General features: G+C 40.5%; 1 protein-coding gene across 1 annotated transcript; it reads left to right on the top strand.

The window, feature by feature from the left end:
* Positions 1-1,408: 1,408 nt before the first annotated feature.
* Positions 1,409-11,936, top strand: LOC137290988 (DNA ligase 1-like). Its single transcript, XM_067822222.1, has 3 exons — positions 1,409-2,061; positions 6,861-7,141; positions 10,044-11,936. Exons 1-3 carry the CDS (start codon positions 1,638-1,640, stop codon positions 10,326-10,328), a joined length of 990 nt encoding a protein of 329 aa, XP_067678323.1. The 5' UTR covers positions 1,409-1,637; the 3' UTR covers positions 10,329-11,936.
* Positions 11,937-12,449: the final 513 nt, after the last annotated feature.

The raw sequence follows: 12,449 nt of genomic DNA, 5'->3' as shown, positions 1-12,449 counted from the left end.
GTATAGAGTTCTATATTTATTATAACCTCCTATCTTACATTAATCTGTTTGATAATAAACCAAATATTAAATAGACAGGGGTTCTATATAGAATCGGGGTGCAATCCTGAATTTAACGATTTGTAATGCACCCCTGTATTGCTGTCCTAAGTTTACATGGCTACATTATTATCACTGTACACCATTAAGTCTGACAGTCATCTTGCATCACATAATTGTTATTGTTTGTTTCTCGACGGTTTCTTTTCTTGCTTGAAAATGAAAATCGTACACATGCAAATTTCACATCACACACCCGTTATATATATGGTCATACTGAAGTGTCAATTGTGCTTCCAATATATCTCCCAGTTACTTTCAGTCGTTAACTAGAAATGAAGTTCTACTACTTTTGTGAAGAGTATAAGAGACGTGAAGGCTCTATGTATATTTTCTTGTCTGTCAGCATTGTCAAGTTTCAGTGAACGAGGGAGGGAGGGAGGGAATGAGCGGTTTAACGTCACTTTTAGCAGTATTCCAGCAATATCAGAGCGGCGGACACCAAAATGGGCTTCACGCAATGTACATGGCGTGAATTGTCTGTGTCATAAACATCATTTCCTTTCCAGCTGACAGCCTTGATCCCATATCTGATAATTAGCATGCATAATACATAGCATCGAACAATAGAGCTTAGTGTGAAGCAATTAACTATAGGTGTGAGAATTCATGAATATTTAATTATCACCGAGTGGCCAGCCGAATAACGAATGACGGTGTATTGTTTTGACACTGTTTATTGACCTAAACCTCTCAGTTAAAGTCTTAAACTGAGAGCTATTAGTGTTATAAACAAACCAATATAGTACGTGTTTCTGCAGTTTCAAAGCCACACAGAATAAGTGTGCATGTGTCAAATTAAATTGCTTGGGGAAAATAAACGTTTTTTCACATAGTCAGGTACCCATACAAACAATACAGACATGCAGTTGTGAGAAAAGGTTATCAATAGTACACGTTTCAAGTTTAAAAATAGATAACGTCGGAGGGCGAGTCTAGTGAACATACATTCTATTTGACAGATCTATAGATTGATATATTTTTTAAAAAAAAGACAGAACTCGACTTTAGGATTTCAAATGTTAACAATATCTGGATATATATTTTTTTTATTTTGGGGGACTTGTTCTTATTCATTAAATCACCAGACCTCTCAGTTTTGTTTCAACTTTTGTTTACTTGTCACCCCCCACTCGATTGCTTGCGCTTCCACATTCATTGGATGAGGAGTTACCTCCCATGAATGACGTACAGAGCCGATGTTATAATCGGTTAACTTCGGCAAAATATTGTGCCTGCGTCTATAGCTACACGGCGCCGACCTAGCTACCGCTGTTATTATTTACTTAGATACACGAGGAATATACCCAATGAGCGTTTGCACAGCCGGCATAGCATTGTGAGGGACACAGACAGGCCCGAATGACAGCACACGAGGGATTTTTAACCATTTGATGTTGTATAGGCGATTTGGTCAGTTTGTGAAATTCGCCGTAACCACGGACGCTATCTTCTAGGGACGCCTGCTGGATTCCTCTGGTTGTGTCCTCGTGTTGCAAATAGATCTCTTGTTAATTTGAACATTTGTGCAGCTGAACATGGGTTGCAAACAGTCGAAAGCGGTGCGGATCCAACCCGTGGGGCCGGCTTCTGTTGCACATGATAACACGGACGATGTGGAAATTTGTGATTCTGGAACTCAAACGAAAGACAGAATAAAATCGGGAAATCCAGACGACCAGTATGAATATGACATAGACGATCAAGGAAACAAAGTTAGGAAACTGAGGAAAAAGAAGAAAAGCAGATCGGCCAAGAGTCAAGACTCTTTGAATTCTTGCGACACTCTCGGGGATGAACAGTCTATGGAGAGTGATCGTGGATTTTCGGCAGGGTCCAAGAAGAGCGCCGACTCTGGACTCGGAGAATGTGATGAGTACTCACACGTCATCACAGAATTCTCTCATCCAGATGAAGTTCAAAAGATTGAACAGGAATTCGGCGGAGAGAGGGAAGACTTAGGTTAGTTCTTACTGTCTATAAAATATCATTTCCTTATTGCCCATGAGTATTTGTAAGAATGCTCGTGTTGCAATTAAACATTTTTTTAAAATTCCAACTAAACCACGTAGTTCAATACGATAATTATTTGGAGGTGGCGCAAACAAAATTCAAACTTACACAATTAAATTATCATGATACAAGGGCAAAAAATATTTATTGTGATATGCATCTTTTGTGTACTTGCTAATGTGTAGTGATCTTTTATAATATTCACTTTGATAACACTCCCCACCCCCCTTATATCCATGATATTATACTGATAATCAGTAGCAAGTCTATGTATTCGCGTGTATGGCAGTATAACGTAAAGCGAATATGGACATGGTGCCATGATATTGCCACATTACTAAATGCAACATTGAAGTTCCCAAGAGAACTAAAGATATGCATAACCATCAACGTAAAGGTGTTACATGGACATCTTTATCCGTGCCGAGAAAATATATCAATATTGGTATTTACATAAAGTCAATTACTTAACAACACAAAAGATGAAATATCAACGATGCTCCTCACCACTCATAGATAAACAAAACATTCCAAGCTAGGCCTGTGTGCAATTCAGTGTTCAAGTTATATTTGTCCGTTCTATAGCTTAAATATATCTGACTGTGGTGTTAAACAATAAATATGTTTGGGGTTTGTTTTAATCAGATTATATGTGCATTTTCCCTTTCCTTAACAGACGTATTTGGATTGAAAGGACATGGTAATATGCACAATAATGGTGATTAACACAGAGGTGTATGTGTAAACAATATCACCGAAGTTCTATTTCACCTGCATTTTCCGGCATGTACCAATCAAACATTATTCAGAAGCCAATATCCACCCAGAGACGCTGTGCTGATAAAATGCACACGATTATTCCGCTGTCATCTCCAACTACCTTTACAACCATAATCTATTGTCCTTGAATATTAGGCGATACTTATTAATCCAGCATTAAGTGCTTCAATCACAAAAAGATTTGCATTATACTATTGTTCACAATAGACCCTTATGAAGAATTGTATAATTCGATAGGTGCTTATTCAAAAGAAACGCCGGGGTTTCTTGACATGTCTGTTCGGGAATCACATTGAGCTGTGTTGGCGGTAATCACTCCCAATTGACCGTGAAACGGATTACATTGACTAAAGCCTTGCATTACCGAAAACAGTATTGATTATAAGTAGTTCTTTGGGAGCGCCAAAATGTAATGTCTTTATTATGCTACCGCAGATTTGCAGAATGCATGAGTGTGATTAGTAAATCAGGGTATCAGATTATAAGCTGTGCGTCAGACAGAGCATAAACTATTCACAACTTCATAATTAAACAAGTTGTTTTAGGCTTGGGTGTCCAAGAATCTAATAATTGCAGAGTTTCAGGGAACGCGATAATCTTAAATTCCTAAAAGTCGATATGTGAAACTTAGACGTATTTGACACAGATATGACTGACAAGATAAAGGAAAACTGTGGCAAATAAGCTGACCTCGCCACGAAATGCCCCACTTTCATCTTAAATACCAAGATGTCTGATTCCTCATTGTTCTTAGTGTCTCAGGTGGGGTAACTCACAGAGAGTACCCTGGTTTGCTGATCGGAACACAGTCCTTCTGCATTTCCGAGTAATACAGAAGACTGCAGTTTGGGGGGCGTCTACAGTGACTACACATTGTAGGAAAAGTTCTATGTGGCTTCAAATAGGAAGTGCTTGCTGAGAGATGTCTATTACCTAGGACGCATGTAAGGGGAGCCCTGAATCTGTGCCACGATCCCCAGTGTGACTTTGCCAGGATCACTCAACCCCCTTTTGCTGCTTCCATTTATATCAATCTGTAAATTATAACAACCATCGATAAGTCGAGCGCTTGTCACCAGAAGACACAAATATATGTTAGTTCCTATTTCGAGTAAAGACGTTTAGTGGCGTATTGTGAATTAAAAGAAATATCCTTTTTCAAACACTAAAAATCCCGAACTCCTCAATACAGATGTAGACAAAAAAATGAATTATGTTCCGACAACAATGGAGGTTAAGACAACATTGACTGGTGTTCTACAACAACTCTGAGAAACACTTAACAACGTCTACTTGACTTGAGAGGCATGTGGAGTAGTAGTTGTGTAGACGTTGTCAGTGGCTTTGATTCGAGTCGACTGTCACTCAAGCACCTGCCTACCCCACACCGAGTCATTAGGAGAACTTACCTACCTGAGGTGTGATTATAGGGAAACAGACACGCTAACTCGGTAGCAATACCACTTGGTAACATCACGCTAATTCGAGACCAACGCACAGTGCCATTATTCTGTATCAGTTCCTACAAGCAAGCTCATTAAGTTCCCTCCAAACGTGACAGATAATACCATGGCTCATCTACCACTGCCGTCTCACCTTACTAATATCAGGGAGCCTATATAGAGGTATCCGTGTTTTAGAGTATCCCCGCTAATATATAACAGTTTGACGTCATGCTAGTTGCAGGTCGGGCAGATTTAAATATGTTATATTACAGTACGGAATTTCGGTGCCTCTTAATGGATATTCTATGTAGTATCCTCCGATGTATTGTTCCAGAAAGATAAAAACAAAAACAAAAGCAAACAAAAAACAACTCAAATAAAAGGTCTTTAGCCACTGTGATGCTGAGAGATTGGGGTCGCTAAACGCACGATACGTTTAGCTGTCCACACATAGGTCAAGTAAATATAGGGCATTTGTGGTTGAGTCTTTGCGCCATGTATAATGGCAATATCATGCTGTGAAACGTGACGTAGTTACTATGACGTCATATGTTTTTGTAACCATGATACACATATTAGTGTAGGCGTTTTGATAAATCATTCTGAAATACATAACAATCTGTACTATTTATCATAATAATCACAATAATCATACCGTAACATGAATATATGAAATGATATTGATCTAAGGACAATGTGTTAAAATGTTATTCTAAACACTGCCATCGACCCTCGTTCTTTGTGGGGGCAAAAATCGTAAAATCTTAATAAGAACACTCCTTGTCGTTGTAATTACTCAATTATCCTTCAAGCATAAACGCTGTTTTGTGTTCTTTACGTGGCACATATTGCTCCTGGTGAGTGTTATCCAGTTTTGACGTAGCTGTAGGCACGATGTAATTCTACAAAAACTTTTATGATGGTCACAGCGTCCAGGTATTGCCATGTTAGTGCAGTGTATGGTGTTCTGTTTTCCTGTAGTACATTCATGCAACAGAAGCAATCATGAAAGGCAGTCATCTGTGAAGGTTACATAACACACTCGTATCTTAATATGGAGAGTAGTGATAATTGTATGTATTAATTTTAGCATTCTTATGGGCGGTTTTGTTAGTCATATGGTTAGATCCTTCGTCAACTGCACCCCAATGTTTGAGTTCATTATTATGCGTGCAAGGTGATGGCTGCTTGCGACTTGTTTTGAACGGTATTTCGCTTATATCACGGAGTTAGTCAGTTTGATGTTGGATTAAATCCTGACGTGACGCGGGGCGTTTACAGTATGATACCATATGATAAACTAGCCGACAGACCAATACATGGAATTGGAACTCAATCTGAAAAGTGGTCCTGTTACATCGAGGCATTATATGAAGGCGGTCTGTAAATAATCAAGTCTGGACCAGACAATACAGTGGCCAACGGTATGAGCATCGATCTGTGCAGTTGGGAACCGATGACATGTGTCAACCAAGTGAGCAAGCCTGACCACCCGATCCCGTTAGTCGCCTCTTACGACAAGCAGAGTCTCCTTTCATGGCAAGCATGGGTTGCTGAAGCCCTATTCTACCCCTCACCTTCACGGGTAGACCTCATTCTGAAACCCCTATGGCACATATTGCTTGACGACATTACAGCTCCTTGGATGGTTTGGGCACTATACTTGTGTCTCCAGATGGGTTATTTAGTCGCGTACAATACGTATGGATGATGCGGCTGGTTGTTTATTCACATACTGTATGTATATATATATATGATACACCTGCAGCTGGTTGTATATTTACGTGCTATACGTATATACAATACAGGTGATAATATATTCATATACTGTGCGTATATACCGTACAGGTGGTTATGTATTCACGTATTATACATGTATATGGCCCCGTTAGTTAGTTATTCACGTTCTTACGAACATACGATACATTTACTTATTCACTGACTATACGTATGTACAATACAGTTGATAATTTACTCACATACTGTACGCATATACGATACAGTTGGTTATGTATTCACGTGCTACATGTACATGTATATGTGTGTATATGACACAGCTGGTTATTTAGTCTCGTACTATACGTACGTACAATACAGCTGGTTATTTAGTCTCGTACTATACGTACGTACAATACAGCTGGTTATTTAGTGTCGTACTATACGTACGTACAATACAGCTGGTTATTTAGTGTCGTACTATACGTACGTACAATACAGCTGGTTATTTAGTGTCGTACTATACGTACGTACAATGCAGCTGGTTATTTAGTGTCGTACTATACGTACGTACAATGCAGCTGGTTTTTTAGTCTCGCACTATACGTACGTACAATACAGCTGGTTATTTAGTCTCGTACTATACGTACGTACAATACAGCTGGTTATTCATTGACGGACTATACGTACATAACATAGAGATTTGAAGAAAATTAAGGCCTCTTTTCAACCATCACAAAATGTTAAAAGCAAAATCCGTTTCCATGAGCCATGAGAGTATTATATGAAATTTTAAACTTTTTCCAGATCTCATGGTTACTGGGAAACCCTGTCAAAAAAGACTGAGTGCTAAAGACAAAAGCCGACTGGAAGAATCCATGATCATGCAGGCTCTGAGAGAAGAAGGTCTGATCACTAAGACAAAGACGGAATCTACAGGGGGAGTGAGTTTTGAAATTGTTGCTAAGGATCATGCAATGAGACCTCCTCCGCGTCTTGCTAAACTGGAGAAGAGGAGGAAGAAGAAGAAGGCTCTCACAGAGGAAGAAATTCAGGAGAAACTCGAGAGAGCAGAAAAGAGGAGAAAGGTTTGTTTGTTTTCTGTGTGTTTAGCGTTGAATGCAACGGAAAATTAGCAGATGAAAGACGTATTTCTGCCCCCACACTTACTTCCAGGACATGCCTCCGTCCTCCACCCCCACCCCCTTACCCCCTACCCAGCTCGCATTCAGGGTCAGAAGAGGTACCATTTACCATACCTTTGTCTCATGGGCCGACCTATAGGATAGAAGGGGGTGGAGGGCGTCTCAGGATGTTAAAGTGTTTGAACTGGTACGTAGCATGCCTTCATGTACCCGACATCGCGGAACTTTCGTACACCAACATTGGCCTGTCTTTCCAGACTAGATTACTGAGAGGTGGACGTGGTCTCAATGTGGTCTGAAACGTAGACGTCTCTCTCTACAAAAGAAAACATCACTCGATAAGTTCTTCCACCCATCACAAAGTTACTTCGCATGTACAATCCGGTACCGTTATTAACACTGACTAGTAACAATGAAAGTCAGACTTCAAATGTCACGAACGTTAAATCCCACGCGGAAATAATAAAGCCCTTTTTTCTAGATTCAGGCTTATACTCGTAAGGAAAAATTCCCGATGTTGAAAAGAATTAACTTAAAATGTTTTCTTATTCTACTTCGCATGTTAATACAATCACGCCTTCAGCGTGGAACATAAACCCTGTTGCCGGAATGTAACAAATCGTATACATGATTGATGCCTAGTTCAGTCCGTATAGCAGAGAACAGCACCCGGCGAATGATCAGACTTGTTAATCGCTGCTAGGTAGGTCGATGTAGTCTGGAGTTGTCAGGACGCTTGGATTTATCAGTCAAATAATCGATGGTAAGGCTGGAGGTCACACGCCTTCGAGAGTCTGTAAACATGCGTTTCTCAGCAACTAGGGCTCACGACTTGGTACCTATCCCAGTGTTTTACTTATGAATGAGGAATCAAGATTAGTTGTGAAGTATGCAGGAAACAGTGGACTCTCTTTGTGAAAGGTCATCAAGTTTACTTCAAATGGTTCCAGGATATCGATGAAGATTTATTACTATTTCCTTTTGATGTTAATTAGATATATTTTCAAAGGGCTGTGCCATATTCAAAGGGGATACAGCACATCATGACAAATTGCAGCCAATAATATATATACGCTCTTGACATGGGTGATTGGTAATCGCATCAGCATTTGTGGAAGATATTTATATGCTTGAACGCCACTTCTGTATTTGAAAAACGAACATGATGTTGTAGTGGTGGTTTTGTATTACGTATTGAATATGCCACAACAGGGGAACGTACAGGATGTTGTAGTGGTGGTTTTGTATGACGTCTTGAGTATGCCACAACAGGGGTACGTACAGGATGTTGTAGTGGTGGTTTTGTATGACGTATTGAGTATGCCACAACAGGGGAACGTACAGGATGTTGTAGTGGTGGTTTTGTATGACGTATTGAGTATGCCACAACAGGGGTACGTACAGGATGTTGTAGTGGTGGTTTTGTATGACGTATTGAGTATGCCACAACAGGGGTACGTACAGGATGTTGTAGTGGTGGTTTTGTATGACGTATTGAGTATGCCACAACCGGGGAACGTACAGGATGTTGTAGTGGTGGTTTTGTATGACGTATTGAGTATGCCACAACAGGGGAACGTACAGGATGTTGTAGTGGTGGTTTTGTATGACGTATTGAGTATGCCACAACAGGGGAACGTACAGGATGTTGTAGTGGTGTTTTTGTATGACGTATTGAGTATGCCACAACAGGGGAACGTACAGGATGTTGCAGTGGTGGTTTTGTATGACGTATTGAGTATGCCACAACAGGGGAACGTACAGGATGTTGTAGTGGTGGTTTTGTATGACGTATTGAGTATGCCACAACAGGGGAACGTACAGGATGTTGTAGTGGTGGTTTTGTATGACGTATTGAGTATGCCACAACAGGGGAACGTACAGGATGTTGTAGTGGTGTTTTTGTATGACGTATTGAGTATGCCACAACAGGGGAACGTACAGGATGTTGTAGTGGTGGTTTTGTATGACGTGTTGAGTATGCCACAACAGGGGAACGTACAGGATGTTGTAGTGGTGGTTTTGTATGACGTATTGAGTATGCCACAACAGGGGAACGTACAGGATGTTGTAGTGGTGGTTTTGTATGACGTGTTGAGTATGCCACAACAGGGGAACGTACAGGATGTTGTAGTGGTGGTTTTGTATGACGTACTGAGTATGCCACAACAGGGGTACGTACAGGATGTTGTAGTGGTGGTTTTGTATGACGTATTGAGTATGCCACAACAGGGGTACGTACAGGATGTTAAGTGCAGAATAGGCCCGTTCACGACGACCCCAAACGTCAATGTGTGTGCGCGAGTCTTCTACTAACTTGTACAATCCCGTCCACGCCGCTGCAGACTCATGATACGAATTTTGCGAGTATTCGAGTTACAATACCTGGGGAGTATTTTGGGACGACCAAATCAACGGTTGGCCAGCCGACTTCACTTGTACTTTTGACAAGATGTCCTTTCAAATACGTTTAGCTTGTTTGTTAACACTCAGCAGTATTCCAACTATATGGCGGCGGTCTGTAAATAATCGAGTCTGAACCAGACAATCCAGTGATGAACATCATGATTGTCGATCTCTGCAACTGGGATATCGGCCCTGACAACCCGATACCGTTTGTCGCCTCCCACAACAAGCAAAGGCTGCTGAATATTCTAACCTGGATGTGGGTCTATGTACAGTCCGTAGTGCTTCCTCAAACTATTCGTGCCTGTTGTGTCCAGGCGTGAAAGCTCCTGCCGGCCTTGATGATAAGGATTGTGACATAAAACAAAACTCACTTACAGACTGTTGTACTGAAGTACTGCTGACACGATATAATATGTTTCAATATGTCCATTTTCAGAGGAAAGAGCAGGAACGACTGGAGAAGATCAAGGAGATTGACAAAAGCGACCACCTGGCTGCTCTGGACAGTTTTGCCAAGCACCAGCAGGAGAAGGTGGAGCAGACGGCACAGAAGATGGACCAGGTTATTGACAACAGGGAGAGGAGGATGAAGGAAATTAGAGACAAGATAAAGGCTAAAGAGAAGCACGCAGAGGAAGTTAGGAGAAGGAAACTGGCCCAGGTCGACACGAGTGACAATTTATCAGGGGCAGATAACCCAGCATTTGACCAAACTGTGTAGGGGCATGAAGGAAGATACAAATGGTGTTAAATGAAGAAAACTTTAACTGTATCATGTGTGGATATAATTTACCAAGCAGAGTCAATCATAAAAAGTCGAAAAATCCTGAACTGTAGAGAATTACTTGTGGGTCAAGGCTGTCGCTGTTTTGTGAAGTAGCAATAAGTAGATTGTAAGTCGCAAATGAGACCTACCTGTTAGGTTAATATGAAAAGATCCTTGTTTTTCGATCTTTTGGAACAAGGATTATGCATACGAAAATCCAGGGTGGTACTCGTGCTCGCGGTTTTGTTAAATCTCCTTGCGGATGATGATGATGATGATGATGATGATGATGATGATGATGATGACGACGACGACGCCAGTATTAATCTTCTCAGCTGTAATTACGGGTATATAATTCCTCTGGTACCTGCGCCATGTTTTCCCCTCCACCTAGAGGTTTGTGCCGGAGTGCGCCTTAGTGGGGAACGCTAAGGAAGCTGTGATAATGACTTTACGGACTTACCGTTACTTATTTATGTCAAGCTGTTATCTCTGCTGTTACCATTGATATAAATATTTGACATATATATGAATAATTCCTATAGATCCTGCCAGTCACTTGTCAGTATTAGTGTCCAATGCCAGAGTATATCCACAGTGATGATGGTCCTTTGTGGGAGTCAAACTGTCCAACGTTTACCAAGTGAACGTTACGCGTTTTGCAACGTATATTTATCGATTGTTATGATGAAATTATTTACATTTGTTTGATTTTGAATATTCAACATATGAATACCAAACTGTACATAGTGTATATATGATATGTTTCATTGTAAATGGTCATGTAAGTTATTTCAAGCCATTGTCAGCTTGTGTTGTATATTGGGGTATTGAACGCTTACTCTGAAGGGAAGAATAATCACATATTATGGACTTGCGGAGACCACTACGCTACTTATGGTAGAGCTCTGAATTCATGATGAATATCTCTTATATGGGTTCTCATTACGAATCTCGAGAATCTTGAGATGTGTCTATTTTTAAGGAACTGTCCGGGTGAACGATTATTGATTTGAGTAATTTTTAACATTGGTTCTTAGTATGCGAAGTCAAGGGTGTCTTAGTGCTAAGATAGTCGTAAGTAAATTATAACGTATGGCACTTACGAATATCTTAGACTGAGCTTCGAAAATGCTAGACACATGTCTACAAACTGTTCGCTCTATATGGTTACAGTAGAGATGTACAAATATATGAGCATTCCGATGCTCTATTAGTGAGGGATTAAAATAGATGAATACGTCCGTTAAAGTACGAGATAGAGTGGCCAGACATGCTGATGGTTGACCCATTCCAGTATTCCAGTTACGTAGATCGATGCTCATGCTGTTGATCACTGGTTTGTCTGGGCCAGACTTTATTATTTACAGACCGCCGCCACATAGCTGGAATATTGCTGAGTGCAGCGTCTAACGTCATACAAACATAAAATAGTGATGTTTTCATCTTGCCTCTTTTATTCAGCGCACTGTGTGTGTACGTTTGTTGATCAGTATTATCGAATCATTGCTCATTGCTCAAGCGGGCATCACTGATGTTTGAATAAATAATTTGTCTTTACAATTTCTAGTTGTCGTTTTCTCGAATTGTGCATCTTAAATTCGTTATTTCATAATTTTACACCTCATGTCGTTGTTTCCTGAACCAACGAATTCATGTTGTATTGTGTGCAGGTCAGATGGTATGAAATGGCGTCACCGAATGGTTCACGTATGGTATTGAGGACATTTACGCAGTGACGTGCAAGTGAGTGAGTGCTTGTGAGAGACTCCGACAGTCGACCATCCCTTGTTTTTGTCCTCATAAACGCCGTAAATAAGGCAGGGTAACACAAACTATACCTTTACCTTAGTCTGTCGTACAGGCCCTGAAGTATATATATCCAAGAAAGCCCACGCAAGTCTAGAAAATGCGGCAAGTCTAGATTTCCTTAGCTTCTGAAAATGAAGAAAGTCTCAGGGCCCCATTTCATTTTATTATTTTTTTCACTGTGAACGTTTTTTCAGTAAAATATGTTCATTTCAGAGACTAGCTGTTAGTCTACCTTTACCTCAACATCTCTCCATATGATGGGGG

Source organism: Haliotis asinina, chromosome 7, assembly GCF_037392515.1.
Source record: "Haliotis asinina isolate JCU_RB_2024 chromosome 7, JCU_Hal_asi_v2, whole genome shotgun sequence".
In the NCBI taxonomy this organism is placed as follows: domain Eukaryota; kingdom Metazoa; phylum Mollusca; class Gastropoda; order Lepetellida; family Haliotidae; genus Haliotis; species Haliotis asinina.
This window is presented reverse-complemented; position numbering and strand designations above follow the sequence as displayed.

Coding starts and splice junctions, on each gene's coding strand:
- LOC137290988 (XM_067822222.1), top strand. CDS start 1,638: ATGGGTTGCAAACAGTCGAAAGCGGTGCGGATCCAACCCGTGGGGCCG. Junction 2,062..6,860: donor CGGAGAGAGGGAAGACTTAG/GTTAGTTCTTAC, acceptor AACTTTTTCCAG/ATCTCATGGTTACTGGGAAA. Junction 7,142..10,043: donor GAGCAGAAAAGAGGAGAAAG/GTTTGTTTGTTT, acceptor GTCCATTTTCAG/AGGAAAGAGCAGGAACGACT.